This window comes from Cucurbita moschata, unplaced genomic scaffold, assembly GCF_002738365.1.
Source record: "Cucurbita moschata cultivar Rifu unplaced genomic scaffold, Cmos_1.0 Cmo_Scf00037, whole genome shotgun sequence".
Classification (NCBI taxonomy): Eukaryota; Viridiplantae; Streptophyta; class Magnoliopsida; order Cucurbitales; family Cucurbitaceae; genus Cucurbita; species Cucurbita moschata.
The window spans coordinates 1533675-1555147 of record NW_019268553.1 but is presented as its reverse complement, the minus strand read 5'-3'; the positions used below and the strand labels follow the sequence as shown (position 1 = coordinate 1555147).

General features: G+C 35.5%; 5 protein-coding genes across 10 annotated transcripts in view; 2 read left to right on the top strand and 3 right to left on the bottom strand.

The window, feature by feature from the left end:
• Positions 1–1411, top strand: part of LOC111432113 (glutathione reductase, cytosolic) — an 8959-nt gene extending 7548 nt beyond the window's left edge. Inside the window, exons 15-17 of the mRNA XM_023068924.1 lie at positions 138–237; positions 447–500; positions 990–1411. Of these exons, the coding sequence (XP_022924692.1) occupies positions 138–237; positions 447–500; positions 990–1085 (250 nt within the window). The 3' untranslated portion in view covers positions 1086–1411. The remainder of the gene's footprint in view (positions 1–137; positions 238–446; positions 501–989) is intronic.
• Positions 1412–3745: 2334 nt separating this feature from the next.
• LOC111432120 lies at positions 3746–4505 on the bottom strand. Its single transcript, XM_023068929.1, has 3 exons — positions 4479–4505; positions 4259–4355; positions 3746–4130 (listed from the first exon to the last, which is right to left on the bottom strand). Exons 2-3 carry the CDS (start codon positions 4311–4313, stop codon positions 3811–3813), a joined length of 375 nt encoding a protein of 124 aa, XP_022924697.1. The 5' UTR covers positions 4314–4355; positions 4479–4505; the 3' UTR covers positions 3746–3810.
• Positions 4506–6117: 1612 nt separating this feature from the next.
• On the bottom strand, positions 6118–9803 carry LOC111432114. Its single transcript, XM_023068925.1, has 11 exons — positions 9666–9803; positions 9426–9509; positions 8735–8830; positions 8563–8638; positions 8384–8479; positions 8218–8291; positions 8031–8138; positions 7804–7941; positions 7303–7408; positions 6831–7036; positions 6118–6562 (listed from the first exon to the last, which is right to left on the bottom strand). Exons 1-11 carry the CDS (start codon positions 9723–9725, stop codon positions 6494–6496), a joined length of 1113 nt encoding a protein of 370 aa, XP_022924693.1. The 5' UTR covers positions 9726–9803; the 3' UTR covers positions 6118–6493.
• A 1067-nt stretch (positions 9804–10870) lies between these two features.
• On the bottom strand, positions 10871–12047 carry LOC111431824 (glycine-rich cell wall structural protein-like). Its single transcript, XM_023068526.1, has 2 exons — positions 11414–12047; positions 10871–11383 (listed from the first exon to the last, which is right to left on the bottom strand). The coding sequence occupies exons 1-2, from the start codon at positions 12045–12047 to the stop codon at positions 11034–11036; spliced, it is 984 nt and encodes a 327-aa protein (XP_022924294.1). The 3' UTR covers positions 10871–11033.
• A 3526-nt stretch (positions 12048–15573) lies between these two features.
• The window catches only part of LOC111432112 (transcriptional corepressor LEUNIG_HOMOLOG-like), a 9483-nt gene continuing 3583 nt past the window's right edge, over positions 15574–21473 (top strand). The window contains exons 1-17 of one of the 6 annotated variants that reach the window (XM_023068918.1): positions 15597–15711; positions 15863–15876; positions 15969–16069; positions 16182–16279; positions 16503–16612; positions 16730–17004; positions 17101–17170; positions 17259–17370; positions 18134–18183; positions 18264–18536; positions 18639–18710; positions 18899–19120; positions 19526–19667; positions 19760–19869; positions 20268–20417; positions 20545–20697; positions 20807–20929. In XM_023068918.1, coding sequence (XP_022924686.1) covers positions 16038–16069; positions 16182–16279; positions 16503–16612; positions 16730–17004; positions 17101–17170; positions 17259–17370; positions 18134–18183; positions 18264–18536; positions 18639–18710; positions 18899–19120; positions 19526–19667; positions 19760–19869; positions 20268–20417; positions 20545–20697; positions 20807–20929 — 1992 coding nt within the window. In that variant the 5' untranslated portion in view covers positions 15597–15711; positions 15863–15876; positions 15969–16037. Of the gene's footprint in view, positions 15712–15856; positions 16070–16181; positions 16280–16502; positions 16613–16729; positions 17005–17100; positions 17171–17258; positions 17371–18133; positions 18184–18263; positions 18537–18638; positions 18711–18898; positions 19121–19525; positions 19668–19759; positions 19870–20267; positions 20418–20544; positions 20698–20806; positions 20930–21473 lie in introns of those variants that run through there. The other 5 variants (XM_023068919.1, XM_023068917.1, XM_023068923.1 and 2 more) reach the window with 5 other exon arrangements.

The following is a 21473-nucleotide window of genomic DNA, read 5'->3' as shown; positions in this document are numbered from 1 at the left end:
TTTTTTTTTTTTTTTTTTTTTTTGTTTTGTTTTGTAAATGGCGTTTTTTAAAATATATATTTTATTTAGTTGCAATTTCTTGTTTTGTCTACAAAATTGGTTATTGTAAGTACATCACTTATCTGATGGTGTTACAGTCGACAAGAGAAGACAGTGATGAAGCTTGTGGTTGATGGTAACACACAAAAGGTCATTGGCGCATCGATGTGTGGACCAGATGCTCCTGAAATTATGCAGGTGCGTTTTATATTTTGTTTAGAAAATATGGTTTTATTTGCTACATTCTATTATTCTAGTATTTAATTTAATTTAATTTTTTCCTTTTAAAATGGACCAAACAAGTGAAACCTGGCCAGGCACTGCGGATCCTTTTTTTCCATTCCATATATGACAAATTGTAATTTTGAAGTTGATTTTCAACTTTTATATCGTGTGGTTCTATTCAGGGAATCGCTGTCGCTCTGAAATGTGGAGCAACCAAACAACAGTTTGACAGCACTGTAAGTTTTCCATCCATTTCCTTTGCCCTTGTAGAATATTACTTTTAAAATACTAAGAAATTCATGATCTTTCAAGCAAACTTTAATATTATAATTCGAAGAATATGGTTGTTTGTTTCAATTCTGATCTTGTTTGCTCTTATTTGCCGAGAGGTCCCTTGGTTAGTTGAGTTGGAATTGAAGTAGCAGGGTCAGCGGTCGTTTCTTTCTAAGCATTTGAAAAGTCATTTCAAACTGCCTCTAAACTTGTTTTTACCGGCTCATTTTGAAATTTTGGAAAAAGAGCTACATTTTAAGTGAATTAAATTTATTTTCAACGATTTTCTCGAAATCAATTTTTTTTTTTCTTTTTTAGGTATTTGAAGAGTCATTTCAAACTTAGTTCTTAATTATGCACACGTAGAAGCATTCTCAAGTCCCGTTTTTAAGTGTCTTAGAATCCTAGAAATTATTTCAAACTCATTTTTATAACTTCGAAAATTGAAACAGGTTGGGATACACCCATCTGCGGCAGAGGAGTTCGTGACGATGCGAACTATAAGTAGGAAAATTGAAGTGGGTAGCAAATTGAAAACAAACCTGTAAACACACACTTCTTACAGGAGCACAGTTGGAAGATGGCACATCTCGATGGTAAGTAAGATATGTTTCTGGTTTTGTTTGTTAGTTTACAAAAAGGTAGATGAAATAAAAAAAAGTGAAAATCCTACAATGTTTCTTTTTCTTGGGGGGTCGGAATAAGAAGTTCGCTAGGTCAGAGTGTGTGAATGGGCCTGGGGACATTCATGATGATGGGGGGCTTTACTGAACTGAGTGGGTAATGTTTTTCGTTTAGTTGTGTAATTTTTACCTGGATTATTTTCTATTGTTCGGTGTCAAATGGGTTCTAGAAATCTCCTTGTGGACTCTAGGTAGTTTTGCTTGTTCTTTTAAAAATTTTGTTGTGATGATTTGGTAAATAGTTAATAAAAGGTTTACAAAGAATCTGATTATCATGAAATACTCCTTGAAAATATGATATTTTGGCTTTAATTCCAATGGTATTTTACCAACCTTTAGATTGATGGATGATACAGGAATTAAAGCCAACGAGTGAGTACTTTCCTCTTGAACTCAGATTTTTTCAGTTAGGTTTTGGTTATTCTGAAAGAATTAGACCTTTTTTTTTATTATTCCAAACCTTCTAATTGTATATCTGTCTAGTTTAAATCTATTATTTTAGTTTTACAAGTTAGTTACATTTCGAGTTTAAGAAAATCAATTTTAAAATGTCTTTTCTTTTTAATTTTATGTTGGATGATATTTTTTTTAAATTTGCCGTTTAGACATGAAGTTGATACTTTTTTCATAGGTTAAGAATTTATTAATAATAAGTTTAAAAATCTAGATGCTTATTAGATGTTTTTTAAAGTTGAAGATTAATATCTATAAAAATAAAAATATAATTGGTAATTTAACTCAACAAAATTATCCAATGCTAGGAGAGATTAATAGAAATTTGTCGGTTTCCTAATTGGCTTCTAACTTGTGATGGCCAGTCGACTTAACCAGAGACGGGTGGGCACCTTGAGCGTCCAACTTAACCAAAAACTAAAAATTACACTGCGTCTTCTATTAAGGTTTTAAATCTTGATTAAATTATGGCTGTATAACATGTTTAATTTCTAAAGTTTGGGGTTTGTGTCTAGCTTAAAAATATCTACACTGGCTCTTAAATTTTCAATTTGTACCTAATAAGTCACAGAGTTTTTAATTTAGTGTATAGGTATTTGATAAATTTAATTTTTTTAAAAGACAATTGATCTAGAACTTTAAAATTGAAAAAAGACGTATAACAAAACACAGAATCGATTGAGGTATAAAGAACTAGAAAAAGTGCTAAATAAGGAACAATAACCAAGCAATCATTTACTTACCTCTACGTCACGTACGTACCGCATAACCAAGGCCATCGCAGTATGGACATTTTGTTCCTTCGTTCACCCATTGCAGAAACTACACCATACAATCGAAACAATTCTCTTTTTACATAAAATTACCATAGAAAACTCGAAGGAAATACAAATGGGTTCATGAGTGATTTCACCTGTGGTTCAATCTTTGGCTCACCGGTTCGGTCACATCCTGAAAAAATAAAATTGGTTGATTTCTCAAGATGAATGTGTTAGGAATCACGACTCTCCACAATAGTATGATATTGTGCACTTTGAGTATAAGCTCTCATGGCTTCGTTTTGAGTTCCTCAAAAGACCTCATACCAATGGAAGATAGTATTCCTTATAAATTCATGATCTTCCACTAAATTAACCAACGTGGAACTCACTTACAATGATCCTCAACACGAGGGACTAGAACTTCAAGAGCATTCAACGTGTGGGCGCGCACGTGTGAGGAAAATAGTTTTTTTTTTTTTTTTTGGGAAGTTCAATGAAGCAGGGGATTCAAGCCCCTCCCATCTCCAAGTCTAAGTCGATGACATATCTTAGTCAGGGTTGAAAAAGCTAATAAGTTAAAAATGTTTTTTTTTTCCGATTGTATACCTCTTTTTTAGTAACTTATTCAATTGTTATGACAAAAATTCCAATGCATACTGCTGGTAGAACTTTTGAACTTTAAGGTATTGTATTGAAGTCCTTTTGGAAATTCGACAAATAATTCCAAGACTTTCTTAGACTATGAATTAGAGCGTTGGATAATTCAATCCTCGTTACTAAAAAAAGAAAAAAGAATGCACTTTAAACATATGATAGAATAGTGTCATGTACCTGTGCATAACAGACGACCCTCCCACAACATCTACATATTTACTGTGTGAAGTTGTGCGGGGTCTTCCCATCAGATCCTTCCTATGAGAAAAACTTGCACTATATTTTTCTGAATCTCTGATATTTCAGTTCTTAAATTAACAGCAAAAAAGGAGGGAAGAAATATTGCACACAAGTTTATTGAAAGTAAAACTGACAAAGCAATACGTACCAGATGATTAACATTAAATTCTGTGAGAGGAGATTTGAAATTTTATTTGTATAACAATGGAGAAGGCACTTCTTGTAGGCTAGTATTCTTTCATTTTTTCTTAGTATTACATAAAATCTATACATACATACATACATACATACATATATATATATATATATATATATATATATATATATATATATATATATATATATATATATATATATCTACATATACATGCATACAAACATATGCATATATGAAGAAGGCACTGCACCTTCTGGACTCTAGAAACTCGCAAGTGAAAAATATGTTGGAATGTTCATATGCAACACATTGCTTTGGCAAAGTATCAGATGTATTCTTCAACTAAATCGTACAAAGACAGACAGTTGCCATTGAGCATATGAACGGAAAACACCAAATACCAGATACTTCGATCAACCAGAAAGACATACAAAGAGAGAACTCCAAGGAGATCTGTCACCTGATTCTGATTCAACATTAGATATATGGAATAAAAAGTTATAAAACATACTTTCTGATCGGTTGGAATATTCCCTTTTTCATCTGTTTTGGCATCTGATCCAGGACTCTCAGTTCGTTTCTCCTTATATAAAATTTCAAGGAGTTCTGCAGTCATTATACCTCTTCGCGGAAGCCTGAGGCGGCCTATCAAATAAAAATTGATGTGTATACTATATAGTGTCACGGATTGAAAGAATATGGACTAAACCTGTAGAAATCCTATTGAATTAGTAAAGAATGATAGACTACTACCAACTCCAGAATAATCTTACCTGCCAAGTCTTTAACAGCACGCTCAGTTCCACTGCAGAAACTAGAAAATTCCATGTATTCTTCACCGGAGTAAAATCCTGGCCTACGCAATGCTTCCTGGCATTTTATAGAGGAAAAACAATACAGAAGCATGTTCTTCAGTGATTCGTAATAAAAGTCAGTGATTCGTAATAAAAGAAATTAAAGCATCACAAATAGCTAAAAGCAGGAAAACAATACCAAAAGTGCACAAGATAGAGACTCGATTCAACTTATCTCAACATCTGCCATAGAGTTCGATCGACTATATTCATCTTTAAGACTATTCTTTCAGGCAGTAGGCTTCAGACGCACAACGTCTATCAGCAAGTTCGATCTACCAACCTTCTTGCATATGGTTAAGAAACTCGATGAAATCCTATCGAAGAGACAAAATCATAGGAACAGAAGCAGCACGGACCTTAAGACTCGCCTTCTAATATTAGATAGAAGAAATGCGAATGGCGAGCAGACCTGCGGCGCTAGGACTTCCGCTCCTTCCGAACCAATTCTCAAGGACTTTCTCTCATTCTTCACCTCTTTCTCGGTCTTACTTGCGTCGGAAAACTTAACAACTTCTTCAACAATTGCCTTCTTCTTTATCTCCGCATCCTCTTCACGAGTACTCTCATCCAACAAAATGCGACTCCACCATCAGCCGTCTCGGCATCAGATTCTTCTCCTTCAAGACATGCAACAGGCCGGCGATATTCGCAAACGTCTCCAACACGAAACCGTCCCTCCTCATACGAAACTTCGGCGTTCTAACGCTTGAATTTGCAGCTTAACCTCAGCAATTTCCAGCAGAAGCAACTCGCGTTCTCTGGCTCAACGCTGCTCTTCGCGGATCCACTGTTCCTTTTCATGAAACCACCGCTGCTACTCCTGGAGCCACAGGAGCTCCTCGAGGTCGTTGCCAGCGTGATTCATACAGCGAGAGATGAAGAAATTGGAAGGAGAACTAGATGATGAGATCTTGAGAGGAGGAATCATGGAGGAAAACGTTGAAATGTAGCAGAGAAATTGGAGGGACTGTGGAAGGAAGGGGATAAATGTAAGAATGAAGAAACTCTTGAGTATATATGTTTCCAATGGGGGAAAAGTCTAAGAGTGCTAATTTAAAATCACACGTTTTGCGTGAAGAACTAGCGGGAAATCCAGACATCAGCCGAACCTAGCAATACCAATCTTTTTATTTATTTATTTATTTATTTTTAAGGTGAAGCAAACATTTTTTTATTCGATTTAGAGTTATCAATTTTACGGAAATATAAATGTGAATTGATATTTCTGAAAAATAATAATAAATTAATTAAAAAATCATCTCAATTAATAAATAAACATATCAATATTTAACCCAACATTTGAAAATATTAATGAAAGTATTGAACGAAAATATTAATAAAAGAGTGTAACCCGTTACGTATCTTCATCATCAATCTCAGTGTTAAAACGTGTCTATTAGAGAGAAATTTTCATACTCTTACAAAAAAAATACTATGTTCCTCACCTCAACCGACGTGGGATCACATAACCCACTCCCCTTGAGCCTCTAATGTCCGCGCTGGCACACTGCTAGGTGTCCAATTCTAATACCATTTGTAATAACTCAAATCCAACATTAGCAGATATTGTTTGTTTTGGTCCATTACGTATCACCGAACACATCTATGTCTCTATTAAGAGAAGGTTTGCACATTTTTATAAGGAATGTTTCGTTCTCCTCCCCAACGTGGGATCAGAAAGAATAAAAAAAGAAAACACGTTGATATTAGTAAAACATGAAACACAAAACAACTCAGGTGCAAAAACAGAATAAAGAAGCTTACTAAAGAATGCAAGCACATTAAAGATTGTAATAATGGAATTATTTTGGAGCTTGGAAAAACTCATGTCCACCAAAAATAAAGTACAACAAAGTTGAATAATTGCATCACCAGACCTCAGTGAGCTGTGACTTCTGATAATAATATACAAAAATAACTTTATTATACAACACAAAAATCTGGTTATCCATCCACGTCCACTGTATAGCCAAAAGCCATCATTATCTTGAAGAAGGCAGCATACCATAACATTGCTACCATTAATAATACCAAAGTTTTCTACACCAAAATGTAGACAAGAACATTGTTGAAAGGGCACTTACACAAATCTCATGCCCTAAATGCTTCAATGGCAGACGATCATCTCGGGCATCGTCTATTCATTCGATCTTAGTCCAATTTCACATTAGAATAGAGGAGGGTGTCCCTCGTGAGAGGCATCCTTAGAAGGCAGCACGACTGCAATGAAACAACAAAAGATCAACAAAAACAACATATATGCTGTCATATTTTATGAACAGGATAGAACAGTATTATATTATTTTTAACATAAAAGTTAGCTAAAATGTCAGAAGCACCAAAAATTAATATGAATTTCTATCATAGACTAGTCACTAATATTTCTAAGGCCACAAAAAGCAGATAAATAACGTATTATTAACCACTTTTATGTTTATTTCAAAACTAGAGTGAACAAAATGGAGTGAAGGTAAAAAAAAAAAATTACCCCCATAAGAGTTGCAATCAAAAGGATGATTCCAGTGATCCAGGCAAGGGTTGTCCTAACCAGTATCACTTCTTGAATAGTTGTGTTAAGTTTGACTTCTTCCACCAACCAACGTGGAGTCGATCGAGGGTTAAAGATCACATTTAATCCTTTTTCTGCATTTGGTGATGATGATCCAGAAAACAAAACAACTCCAACAATTTGACCTGCAAGTTAAATTACAGGCATCTAAGTAAAAAAATAAAATCTTAAAAACCTAAATATTTTGTTCCAAAATCGAAAAGGGAGTCAATGATTTTAATACGCATACTCGTAAAGTCATCATTGAGCAAGAATAACATCAAAGCCAATTTGTAATATATCAGGTTACAGAAAATTTGTTACTTCTTCACAAAAATGGCCAGCTGAAAGACTAGAGCTTAATAATGAATAATTGGTATGCTCCTCCAAACCAAAGCAACCGACCACTTACCATCATATGCTTTTTGGAGTAATTGGAATATCTTGGACAAAGCAACAATAAATAGTCTCGATCTATGACCAGCATCTCCTTCGGAATCACTTTGATCTTGGAATGCCTGTTAACCCGATGGTGAATATCGATGAGAATAAACTAAAATTACTCCGTCTTAAAGAAAAGAAAGAAAGAAAAGAGTGACGGCAGTATTTGGGAGACTAAAAACACACAACCACATTCAATATATGTTATTTTGCTGCCAAAGAAGCTTTTACAAGAAGGCGGCAGAATCAAGGTTTCAGACTCCCAATGTCCACACCGCCCATTATGACCCATACGTACTAGAGTTTTGTAATGCCAGAAACTATAGCACTAATAACCTCATCAGTATCTCTATTACAGTTTAATTCTATGGTACAACTAAATTGAGGTTAAACGGATATTGCATGATAGGAACAGAAGTTGAATAAACGTCATCCAAAAAAAGAAACAGAAAAATCAAGGAAGACAGCGTACCTTGATGCTATCGAAAGAGCCAGTGATGAGCTCAGATGGACTTTGCACATTTTGTGACAAATCCTCATGAATGTGGATAGCCCTCTTAATATTGTGAATGAGACACAAAAGACTACCTATAAATTCTCTGTCCCCTGTCTGCAAATGAGTATTAATGCACCAATGAACACATGAATAAAAAAGGTTTATAATATAACCAGATAACATTCTGAACAGATGGAAAAAACCTTAGACAGATGAAGATAGATTTTAACAGCATCAGTCAACGGCACAGTCAACTCTCCATTTAAATTTTTTGATGCATCAGCAACATATGATCCACCAATGAAAGATGCCTAGTAAGATATTCAAACAAATTAGAAATTGTTGAAAATGAAATGGGTAAAAATATAGGCGTTTAATATCATAACTTACAAATTCACTAATATCTTCATCAGTATAAGCTGCCAATGGTTCATTCAAAGGAACAACAGACACTTCATCCTCACCTGCTAATAACTATCATTAGAAAGGCCAAAGGCCAGTGGAAAATATTTGGGAAAAAAGATAAACCAATAACGATTTTGGAAGGAACAAATACCAGGAAGTTGGATGTCAGCGCTCTCAGAACTTACGTGAACCTTACTCGTAAGAACATTGCTGGACATGCCACTTACAAGGCTTACAACTTCCGGATCTGCAAGTATCAGAATTGAAAAAGGTCAACACCTTTAAAAAACTTGCAACCAAGAATAACATTTTCAAAATTACTGCAGAGACCATGTGCTCCTTTAATTTCAAGCATAAAAACTGAACGAGGCCTATCAAGCGGATTTGGCATCAAAATCCCATTCAGCTGCAAAAAAGGCACTAATAACATGATCAAAACCTTACGGCCGCATACATAATTTACAACGAAAACTTCTGCAAAACTTATCAAACAATCAAGAACCTTAGATGAACCAGAAGCTGAAAGCATTGAAGGCGGCGCAAAACCAAGCAAGACTGACACAGTAGCAGCAACTTCTGGTAGTGACATTGAACTAACCTGTGGAAATCAAATATGAGAGCATAACATGAGAAGATAAGCTAATATTCTGTCACAAAAAAAACATAACAGAGCAAAGTTCGACATTCTGTCACATTAATAATTCCCACTGAGAATATGGGTAAGCAATGGACAATACGTTTAAAATTGCTCATCTATTGTCGGATTGGTTGACACTAGAAGGGTTCACAATGTTCTCAGACCATCGCCGTAAAAAAAAAACCCTCAAAATTCCATTTCAATTTCAACATCACGAAATGTGAAACACATAGGCTTTCTTAAATCCGTTAACCACTTATTGGCAGACGATGGCTGATACCACTTATTAGCAGGATGAGCACGTGAATTTCAAAATGCAATCATATGTAATTACGATGTGAAACAAATATAATGCTAACATTCAAGAATGAACAGCTCAAATCAGTTCAAGTAGTTCCAGGTTCATTTTCTTCAATCCACCGGAATTCGCAAAGATCCAACACAGATATGGAAACGGAATTCAAAACAATTTGAGCAGGAAACTCGAGTCTATTCACAGATAGGCAACCGAACCAATCATGCCAGGGCAGAGAAAATATAGAATAAACTAAATTACCTCGGAGCCATCATCGGTCGAATGAGATCGAAGATATTGATGCGACGAGCTATCAACAAAAATCACCGAGCCAGTATCCCCGCACTGGATCAAACCATAAAAATGTAAAACACGTCAAATTGAAGAATTATCAGATCCCGCGGCTTCTCCAAAGTATAAATCCGCGGGAAAAAAAAAAAAGAAAAAGAAAAATAACTTAAGAATCAGACAGAATCACGGAAACGATCAGATAAAACAAACCCTAGCGAGAGGGAGGATGATTAACAGGGTGAAGAAGATGAGTGAATTGCAGAATTCCATCTTGTAGAGAATCTGGGAACTCTGTGGCCTTCGAAGAACGAGATGAATTAGAACCCGCCGTGCCGATTTCTACACATAAACGACATGGGTTGCGTCGGGCCGAGTCGTGGGCTTTTGGATTCTTTCAATGTGGTCCTCGATCCAACCATCGAATAATGAGTCAGCCCAAATTTATCCTCTTCCCTAATTATTAAATTACAAATTTATCCTCTTCCCTAATTATGCCTAATAATCTTTTTACGTTGATAGTCTCAAAACTGTAACCTTTAGGCCGAGGACACATTCGTAATTTTGAAAAATATTACATTTTTTACAGTTGAGTTTTGAATTATATTTCCAATATTTACACTTTTGCCCTTCATTTTTTCACTAAATACCTATTTCTAGCCATTAAAGTTAACTAGAAAATGGCTCAATTATTTTAAATTAATCAACTAAAAGTTAATATCAAATATTAAAAATAAGAATTAGTGAAATGGGACGTAAAATAAGAATTAAATTTGAAAATCAAAATTAAAAATGTAAAATTTTTAAACTTACGAACCAATTAAATATTAAACTCAAAATAAAAAAATAAAATATAATATTTTTAAAATTAGAGATCGAAATTCATTTTAATACTTAAATACAAGTCTCAAAATCTTCATATAAACAATGTGAAAAGTCAAAAGTACCCCTCAAAGCCAGATTCCAATATACTACGGCCAAAATAATCGAGGCATGATCCGCATTTAAATATTCTCAAAAAATGGATCCTTTTTCTTTGTGATATTAAAGCATTTTAATATTCTATGAAAAGGGCATTTAAAAAACAATGAGATATATCGAATTACTAAGATAAATAATTGAGTAATTCATTTATTTATTTTAATATAAATGAATAATTTCAAATTGCAAATATCAAATAAAACAAATTATTCCCTTGCTTTAAAAAAAAACGTATTGATCAGAATAAATTAATGACGTGGAATAATACGTAAAAATGTCATGTAATAATAATTAATAATATTGCTTTAATGATTAGCGTCGTACTCTGCATGCATGAAGACGACTGGGCCGAGATCGGTCATCCAAAACGCACCGTATTCATTACAACGGAGATTGAATTAAAGGCTATATAATGAATGTCATTTTTAACGAGCAAATTCCAGTCGAACTCTTTAAGTTTTTATAAAATAAAATTCACATTACATAATTTAAAATCACCAATCCTAAAGGAAAACATTAATAAAGGGAAAGGTGTTGGATAACCAGACAATAATTTTCACAATTTAGATAAGAAATAGATATATTTGAAAAAAATGCATTTTAGTGGTGGCCGCCACCACCTCCAAACCCCGCTCCACCGCCGAAACCGGCACCACCACCAATGCCACCACCCCCGCCGAACCCTCCGCCACCGCCACCTCCACCACCAATACCAACTCCACTTCCTGCTCCTCCTCCAAATCCGCCTCCAGCACCTACACCACCTCCGCCACCAAACCCACCACCAGCTCCTCCTCCCAGACCTCCACCAGCTCCTCCTCCAAGACCACCACCAGCTCCTCCTCCAAGACCGCCACCAGCTCCTCCTCCAAGACCGCCACCAGCTCCTCCTCCAAGACCGCTACCAACTCCTCCTCCAAGTCCTCCACCTCCACCGAGACCACCTCCACCTCCAAGTCCTCCGCCACCACCAAGACCACCTCCAAGTCCTCCGCCACCACCAAGACCACCTCCACCTCCAAGTCCTCCTCCGCCGCCAATACCACCTCCACCTCCAAGTCCTCCACCCTTAAAACCCCTTTTGTAAATACCATGCCCAATGCCTCCTCCACCTCCTAAACCACCTCCTCCACCGAGCCCTCCACCACCACCCAATCCACCGCCACCACCTAGCCCTCCACTTTTAAACCCCCTTTTATAAATGCCATGCCCTAAGCCTCCTCCACCACCCAAACCACCACCGCCTCCAAGCCCACCACCTCCTCCAAGCCCTCCTCCACCACCCAAACCACCACCACCTCCCAACCCACCTCCACCGCCTAGACCGCCGCCGCCACCAGCTCCACCACCAAACCCACCGCCAGCTCCCCCACCAAATCCACCTCCAACTCCACCTCCAAAACCTCCACCGCCACCGCCACCAAAACCTCCGCCTCCGCGAAACCCTCTCCCCTTCAAAAAACCAAGTGGCCGATGAAACAAACGCTTGTCATCTTCTACCACATTGTCGGCTCCGACCAAGGCAATCCCCACACACACCCAAAAAGCCACAGAACGCAGAGAGAAAGACGCCATTGGTAGCTTTGCTCTGATTACACAGAGATCAAACGTCATTTATATAGACGAAAAAAAACAAACAGACACTGGCACGAGAGACAGGTAAATTAAATTAAAATTAAATTCAAAATTAAATACAGCTTGACTTTAATTCAAGGACGTCTCCATCTACCCCTGCCAATGCCATTTATATTTCCAACTGTCCCTCCGCCAATCCATTAAAAGGAATAAAAACATTAGCCAATCAGACAGGATTCCTTCTTCTTCGCCTTTTCGCATTATCTGAATTGCCATTAATTTTTATTTTTATTTTTATTTTATATATACATAAAATATTAAATCCTATAATCACTATTTTCTAAACTAAATTAAAAAAATATATATATATATATATATATATATATATATATATATATATATTTGTCCAATTTTATTTTTAAACTCCTCTTTTTTTCGTGAAAACTCTGTTAAAAACAATATTCTCTCTTAAATTGTCATAGTCTCACAGTCATGCTTGTCCAAGACATGTCGCCTATGGCCACATGTCCGTGACACGCGGCGAAGTCATGGCTACGACTGGTAGACATAAAATGCCTTAAAATGTACTATAGAGGATGCGATTAGTTGTCAAATTCTCCCTACCCAAAAAGTTATATACTGTTTAAGCCGTTATTGTTGCCTTTTTGCTTGCGTGCTATATAACACCACTCTTAATCTGTCTCTCTCATTTTTACTTTCAAAACTCTTTTACTAAACCTCTCCCCATTTTCTAAAATCTTCTCTTCAAAACGGGACCCGAGGCTGTTGTCCGACGGTAGGCAACGTGGTCTAAAGTTGGTTTGACTCACTCAATGCTGAGAGTGAGCACCGCACAATTGCCAAATTCACTGCCAAGAAAGGGCGAATGCGATACTTAGCATGCATTTTTATTGTATTAATTATTATTGAAAAAAAATCAATGTTAAATTTTATCTTGCATTTTTTAATTATTCATTTTTATATACTTCCCAATTAATTATTATACATATGAATTATTTTATAAATATTTTTAGTCCGAAAAAAAAAAGTACCATAAAATTAAAGTTGCTGTAATTTGTTGTTATGAACCTTATCCCTCAAGACACAAGTCAATTTAATTTCATCAAGAACATGCCAAAAGCGTGTGCTTTAGCTAATTTTAAAACAAAAACAATATTAATTTTACCTTAATTAAAATAAATATAATTTAATTTAAAAATATTTGAAACAGTTAAATATTATTTTCTTGGCAGTGGTAGGTTGAAATCTTTAATTTCTCGTTATTTGTAATAAATTTTTATCGAAAAAAAGAAATACAACTCAGAATCTTTTTTTTTTCATTAATAAAATAGTATATTATTTTGATTTTTTATTTTTAAATCCAATTTAATTTATATATTTTTAATAGATCTTTAAAAGGAGATAAATTAATTAACAAGAAAATAATATTAAAATTTATTCTTACAAAAATAAGAATTCAATTTAAATATTTGAAAATATGGGGCAAAATTAAAAGAAATTGTAAAAATTTGGACCAAAATGTAATTATAAAAGTCATTATTTGACGTATGTTGGAGGGTTTTGAATTGGGCAAAAGTGGTTATGGAAAAAGCTGCAGGGACTGAAGTTGGAAATAAGAAAAAATCACTGGGAATGGGTAATGGGGCCTGTAATGTGATGTCATTTAATAGGGAGGCTGTTGGGTTCGGCTATTAATGGCGCAACTAAACCATGTCCTCCCACCATCATGCAACTCCGCAGTTCGAACCACTACCCGTACTTCCCTATTTAATATTCCATATATTTATTTACTTCTATAAATGTATTGTATTGGGTCGAATTTTTTTTTTTAATTTTTAGATTCTGATTCTAACCGTTCCAATAGATTTTACGATTCAACCCAATTTTTTATTTTCGAGTTAGTTGAATTGAGTTGTGCTGTCGAAAATGAATTACCAACGTCCGTTACTGTCATTAAATTTGATTTAAAATATAAAATTAATCATAGAACATATTTATATAGCGGTACTTATAATTTTTTTTCCTTATTTTTAGAAATTGATCGGTATATTTTACTTTATTTGCAGGAGTTAGTTAATAGTTTATATACCAGTTTCGCTTGGTGGGTCGGGAATACCCGACTTATCAATTTATCTGGTAAACTACTGGGGACTCGTGTAACTCATGCCGGATTAATCGTATTTTAAACCGGAGCAATGAACCTATTCGAAGTGGCTCATTTCATACCTGAGAAACCCATGTATGAACAAGAATTAATTTTACTTCCCCTCCTAGCTACTCTAGGTTGGGGCGTAGGTCCGGGCGAGGAAGTTATAGACATGTTTCCGTACTTTGTGGACTTTCAATCTCATTTTTGTTTATACTGTTACACGGATTAAATATTTTTTTACATTTTTAAAAATAAATGTAGAGTTGGTTGGATTAGATTATAACTTTATTTTCGAGATAATAATTCGATAAAAAAAATGTTAACTCGTAAACTAAATCGAAATTTTTGTTTGTTAAAAATTCTAACTCAGATCGATAATAAGAATAATAATAATAATTCTATCCAACCTCGAGTATTAAATTATAAATTTACTCTTTAATGGTTTTAATTTTTATTTAAAGTATTTGTTCAAAATATAAATACATGATGTCTAATAGATAACCACCATAAGTTGGTACACAGTCAGCAACCAGTAAAGTGAGAAATTTTCGAAATATAAATTAAAAAAGTATTTATCTTTTTTTTTTAATTATATATCGATAAATTGTTATTATTATTGCTGTAAAATTGGAAGTGCAGTGACGATTAAATATTTTTTAAAAGTTTTAGGACTGTGGTTGTGATTTAACTCATTAAATAATTATATATTTGAATTTTTATATTAATTCGTACTAAAAAGAATATTATATTGATATCATATTACCTTTATATATGGGGAAGGGGTCCGGCACGTGGCACTAATATTGGAGACTGAATCAGAGATCATTCTCTCCGTCTTCGCCGAATATCCAACGGTCGTGAATTTGCCATGTACACCTAGCTCTGTACCCGAACCGAATTCCTAACCACGTGGGCATCGCCACCTAGATCATTTGACGTTGTCAAGTTCCCTCTTTGTCCTTTTGCCAGGTCACCAATTTAAATTAATTCTTTTTTTTTCTTATGCAAAAAACTTTTGTTTTTAATTTAAATTCAGTTTAAGGTTATTTAGTCTCTAATATTTTTAAAAATTAAAAATTAAAAATTATGGTTTCATTACAAATTCAAAATTTTATAAGGTATAAAACAGTAATTATAATTTTAAAAGTCGATAATGCGAATAAAAAATAATAAATAAAATAAATTTAGGATTCAACAATATTCCGAAGTTAATATCTTTGATTCTCTGGACTTGGTCTCTTTCTTTAAAATCCACGTGTACAATCTAACGGTCCTAATTCTCCCAACTCGTCACAGTTTCCGTGCAGGTTTGTCAAAATGGAAAAGCCCAACAACGTCAATTAACGGGCCAGCTTAAGTTCGGGTCCGAGCCTCGGGCACGAAGTCAGGTTTGGAACCAGAACTCAGCTTCTTTTGAAGTCCTCGAAGGCTATTCAAGTGATGTTAACTTGGAGCAGTTCGAACCTGGTAAAATCTCTGATCACTAGCCCTAGAACTTGTTAATCGACCGAATTACAAGCTCCTTGATTTTAGGTGAGAATTTCGGCTGTTTTTGAACTGCTAAATTGTTTACCGCTTTGTCTGAGATCGCGAAAAAGTTTCGCGCTTATTGAATTGAATTTTTTCTGTACGTGATTGTGAATTTGAGGACGAGATATTTGATCAATGGAGATCTTAATTTCAGGACTTCGAAGATTGGTAATGCGGGCGTTGATCCGTCTTTTTGGTGTTTTTTAAGGCTGTAGAGCTGAATTCAACAGGCTGCAGAATCTTCTGTCTTAATTTTGCAGATATAGGTTATAATTACGGTAGGCTTTTCGTCGTTTACTTGAGCAGTTCGTTGGGTTTCAAGATAGAAGATGGCGCAGAGTAACTGGGAAGCAGATAAGATGTAAATATTTCTGTTCAATTTTCCTTTCGTCCATTATTAGATGTTTCTGTTTCAGTCTATTATTAGAATTTCATTCAATTACACTTTTCACAAACTCTCGTTGATTTTCCAGGCTCGATGTGTACATCTATGATTATTTAGTGAAGAAAAAATTACATGCCACGGCTAAGTCCTTCATGAATGAAGGAAAGGTCGCTCCAGATCCAGTAGGTAATACTTCAGAAATTTCTCTCAATTCTTATTCAGTAAGTTTCTAGTGGAATAAGATTTTGTCTGGTTCCACTCAATACATCGCGCATGATTGATGTGGCTACTAAGTAGACTCGAGTTGAGTGTTCATATTGGAACTAGATTACTGTATCACATTCTGTGCAGCGATTAAGAATAGAACGTTCCATTGACAATAATAGTCCTTGCATATGATGACGTGCAGCAATTGATGCTCCTGGAGGATTTTTGTTTGAATGGTGGTCTGTATTCTGGGACATATTTATAGCAAGGACGAACGAGAAACATTCTGAAGCTGCTGCAGCATATATAGAGGTGATTTTCTCGACATATTATTATTCAGAACTGTCGACATAATTACTGATATAGTGAGTTGAATTGATGCTAAGTTCCATTGGTTTTCATCCTTTGTTGCGTATGTCTTATGTGCAGGCACAACAAATGAAACAGAAGGAACAACAACTGCAGATGCAACAACTGCAGCTTATGCGTCAAGCTCAGTTACAACGAAGGGATGGTACTCACCCTTCGCTTGGTGGTTCACTGAATGCGGTTAATTCTGAAGGAATGCTGGGGCAACCAACAGCAAGTGCTCTGGCAGCAAGAATGTATGAGGAGCGCATGAAAAACCCTAATGCAATGGATTCAGAGACATCCCAACCACTGCTTGATGCGAGGGTGATGAAACCAGCTACAAATCATCCAGGGTAAGTTTCTTTTTATTTTATTTATTCCTATTATGTTTGTTTTCTTGAACCCAATGCATAGCTAATACTTTCTTCTTGGTTCCTTGTATAACACAGACAGTTGGGAAACCCTGGAAGTGTGAATGCAGCATTGCAACAGATGCAGGCACGGGGTCAGCAGCCCACGGTAATTGGTTTATTTAGCATCTTTTACTCCTTAGTGTTTCTTTCTTTGTACATAGCTGCAGGGTTGATATAAAATCTCAATTTTGTAGGATATTAAACCAGAGGTCAGTATGGGTGGTACTCAAAGGTCATTACCTATGGATCCATCTTCAGTTTATGGGTCAGGGTTAATGCAGTCAAAACCTGGAATAGGAAACACAGGTTTGTATCCTTCCTAAATAAAATTCTTCAAGGCTTTCCATATTTAAACTGATTTTGTCATGACAGAATGGCTGTGTGAAATTTGTACATATGTAGACTGCATGCTATGAGGGGTAAGGTTTATGTTATTCGCACACATGTTAAACAACAAAGGGAAGCCAGTTGAACAATTACTGAATCTTTACTTAATTTTTCTCAAGTGAACACCTAGAAAGAAAAAATCATTGAAGGGGATAAACTAGATTGCTAGTGGTATTACCAAGAAATCCTACAAGTGTAGACCTATGTAAAACCTATTTTGAAGACCCAGAGAGCTCCTAAAAAGTGTAGCACACTCAGAGTGATCTGTTGTTTGTATCAGTTTCTTCCCTCTAATTTGATTTTGAATGTAGAATATTTCTGATAACGTATGTTATTCTTTGTGATAGTAATTTTTCATTATTTTTCCAAATAACTCAGAAAGTGTGACACAATTTTCTCTACCAATTACTTTTCTTTGAATAAATTGAAAACATATGATTTTACACCGTTGTATTGTTTTTATTTGCTGTTTGTTGTTTGCTTAATGAATGTTCAGCAAACCCTACGAAACCTGCCTGGCCTGTTTGAATACGTTCAGAGTTGGCCGGAAGATACTAAACTTGAACTCTGCTGTTCCATTTGCTTCACTAAGTTAATGGAGATAACTTACTTGGAATGATTCTAATCACTTTTCTTTGAGGTCCATTCTCTACATCTTGAAAAACTTGTGTTCATTTTCCAGGATTGAACTCTGGAGTCAATAGTCTTCCATTGAAGGGATGGCCTTTAGCTGTAAGTTATATTTCCATTTTTCTTTAGATTAAGGATTTTTTAGTATGGTTTCAAGTTCACATTTGTGGCCTTTTCCAAAGCAGGGTATTGAGCAAATAAGGCCAGGTTTAGGTGCACAGGTTCAAAAACCTTTCCTTCAAAGTGCTAATCAATTTCAGCTCTTACCGCAGCAGCAGCAGCAACTCTTGGCACAGGTTCAAGCACAAGGCAGTCTTGGTAGTTCGCCTATGTACAGTGACATGGATCCTCAAAGATTTAGAGGGTTACCCAGAAATAACTTAAATGCAAAAGATGGTCAACCAATTGCAAATGATGGGTCAATTGGCTCGCCTATGCAGTCAACTTCATCAAAGGTATACTTCCCTTCCGGAAGGGCACAATTCGTCTCAAATCTGAATACTCTCTTTCTTGATTGATGTTGAGGTGACCTAAATGGTTAAAGGCGCTGTTTGCAGATGAATATTCCACAAATGCAACAGTCTTCTTCTCAACAGCAGGATGGTTTACATCCTCAGCAAGTACAACAGGTTTTGCCTATTCTTATGACACATCAACTTAATTTCTTTTCCTTATACTTCATAAGTTCAAGGAAATAAATCTTTCAGTTTCTTACCTATCTGAGTACTGTTGACAGCATTATTTAAGATTTCACAACCAGAATCTTTCTTTCTACAAATTAGCAAACTAATAATTGTTTATTGAATGTGAGTCACAGAACCGAAAAAGGAAGGGACCTTCATCATCTGGAGCTGCTAACAGTACTGGAACAGGGAATACCCTTGGACCTAATTCCCAACCATCCACTCCATCGACTCACACCCCCGGTGATGGAGCTGTTATTGCCCCTAATATGCAGAATGTTAATAGCATGCCAAAGAATATGTTGTTGTATGGGAATGATGGAACGGGCGGTCTTGCATCGTCCACAAACCAGCTGGTAAAGGAATTATAACCTAACAGTATATTATCTGCATAAACTAAGAGACAAATTCTAACCAGTGATGTAGCATGAACATTCGCTTATATTACAACCCATGCATCTGCCTGGTGCAGAATAATTCTCAAGAAAGGGGATGTTTGGTTAAATCCCCAATGACTAATGAAGTATGCACGTCTTTTCAGTTTGATACTTAGAACCATATCTTTAAGCTTTCTTTCATTTCAATTCTCAATGTTCTGTAATTTAGATTCCAATGGATCCGAGCCGCTTTCTTATAATCATGTTTGTGTGATAGATTTGGATTTGTCGTTGTGATGGCAGTGGTCATGTATTCTTGCATGTTTCTATGTACTACACTTGAGTAGTCCGTTAATGATAATATTTCATTATTTCCCATTGCAGGATGACATGGAACATCTTGGAGATATTGGCTCCTTAGATGATAATGTGGAATCATTTCTCTCGCATGATGATGGAGATGGAAGGGATTTGTTTGGCACATTGAAGCGGAACCCTTCTGAGCATGCTCCAGAAAATTCAAAGGGTAATCCATGATTGCTTCATTCAAACAGTGGTCACGGACGTCCTGGTTCTGATAGACTATACCCTTGGTTTTGTGTCCCCACCCCATTTTAGGTCTTTCTTTTAGTGAAGTTGGTTCCATGCGTAAAAGCAACAGCAAAGTTGTGTCCTGTCATTTCTCTTCGGATGGGAAGTTATTAGCAAGTGCCGGTCATGACAAAAGGGTATTAAAATTGTATCTCTTCTGTATTATTTACTGCCGATGTTGATCTGGATTTTCTTAAACAGAAATGTGAACTCCTTCGCAATTGCTTCTTTATAAGAGTTGATGAGCTTTCCAAGTTTTTACTTTTCATTAGCTTAATGTGATCACCTCCTCGACTTTCTTTCTTCTGAATGTGCCATTTTGGAATTTGTGTATGACGCTTCAAATCTTTCATAGTAGTGCTGTGCAATTCTCTTTCAATTACTTTCGCTCCTAATGTGGATCGTATGCTAGCAAGCCTTGGTAAATTATTTTGTCATCCGACATCCAATACGTTCATATAAGTATGCTAGTACCGATAATTGTTTGCATGTCCACTTGATGATATTCATTTTCATTATCATCTTTTTTTATTAGGTTGTTATCTGGAACATGGAGACATTGCAAACTGAAACCACACCGGAGGAACACACTCTTATCATTACCGATGTTCGTTTCAGACCCAATTCAACTCAGCTAGCAACGTCTTCCTTTGATACAACTATTCGACTTTGGGACGCAGCACAAGTATGTTTATTCTGCTCACTTCACTTCCACATGATGTAATTTTTGTGATCAGTTATTTGAATTGATCTAGCACCAAGTCCGTCTCCCTTGCTCGTTATAAGTGACTGTGTGGGATCTATTCTTGCAGCCAACTTATAGTCTACATGCATATACTGGACATACCTCGCAAGTGGCATCTCTTGATTTCCACCCTAAGAAGAATGAGATTTTCTGTTCTTGTGATGCGAACAATGAGATTCGCTACTGGCATGTCAGACAGGGCTCTACGCACGTCTCCAAGGCTAGTTCAATGATTCTGTTGATTTTTTTCGTTCTTTCAAGTTCCCAGTCTACAGTATCTTTTTCGTTAGCAGTTAGATGTCTAGTCTAATTGCAAGTTTGTGAACCAGGGTGGCAATGGCTCAACTCAGGTGAGATTTCAGCCAAGAATAGGGCAACTTCTGGCCGCTGCATCAGATAGCGTGGTATCTATCATTGATTTCGAGTCAGATAGGCTAACACTCTCATTAAAGGTAAAAAAAGAGTAAATTTCAAGAAAAAAAAAATATTAATGTAGAGTTATTTTTTCTGCCATTGCAATTCTCAATTATTTTCTGCATATCTATCCATCTATAACGATAACGATGTATGAATTCTTTTTAGTTTTAGAAATAGGATTTTAGTTTCAACATTTGGAGAAAAATGTAGATAATATTTACAGAACTCTCTCAAAACTAGTTTAGTAGCAACATTATGGAATCATGGACAAAATAATAATAAACTCCAAACTAATAATTGTTAGAATTAAAACCCTACTTGCAAAAGTGAATGAATTTAGATCCTCCATTAGGATTTCGTTTTAAAACGTTGTATAATTTTCATGTGTATAAAACTTCTTTAAATGCAACTAATAACGTAATATTAGAGAAAAACGTTAGAATCAAATGGATAATAATTGTTTCTCATTAATATGAGCTATTTTTTATCTTCTCGTTTTTCTCTATTTTTTTTCACTTATTAAGGAAGAATTGTCTTTTTTTTTTTTTTTTTTTTTTTTTTTTTTTTTTTTTTTTTTTT

Coding starts and splice junctions, on each gene's coding strand:
- LOC111432120 (XM_023068929.1), bottom strand. CDS start 4,313: ATGGAATTTTCTAGTTTCTGCAGTGGAACTGAGCGTGCTGTTAAAGAC. Junction 4,131..4,258: donor TGCTGTTAAAGACTTGGCAG/GTAAGATTATTC, acceptor TTTATTTGATAG/GCCGCCTCAGGCTTCCGCGA.
- LOC111432114 (XM_023068925.1), bottom strand. CDS start 9,725: ATGGAATTCTGCAATTCACTCATCTTCTTCACCCTGTTAATCATCCTC. Junction 8,639..8,734: donor CAGCTTCTGGTTCATCTAAG/GTTCTTGATTGT, acceptor CCTTTTTTGCAG/CTGAATGGGATTTTGATGCC. Junction 8,480..8,562: donor TGAAATTAAAGGAGCACATG/GTCTCTGCAGTA, acceptor TGATACTTGCAG/ATCCGGAAGTTGTAAGCCTT.
- LOC111431824 (XM_023068526.1), bottom strand. CDS start 12,047: ATGACGTTTGATCTCTGTGTAATCAGAGCAAAGCTACCAATGGCGTCT. Junction 11,384..11,413: donor TGGTGGCGGAGGACTTGGAG/GTGGTCTTGGTG, acceptor GAGGACTTGGAG/GTGGAGGTGGTCTCGGTGGA.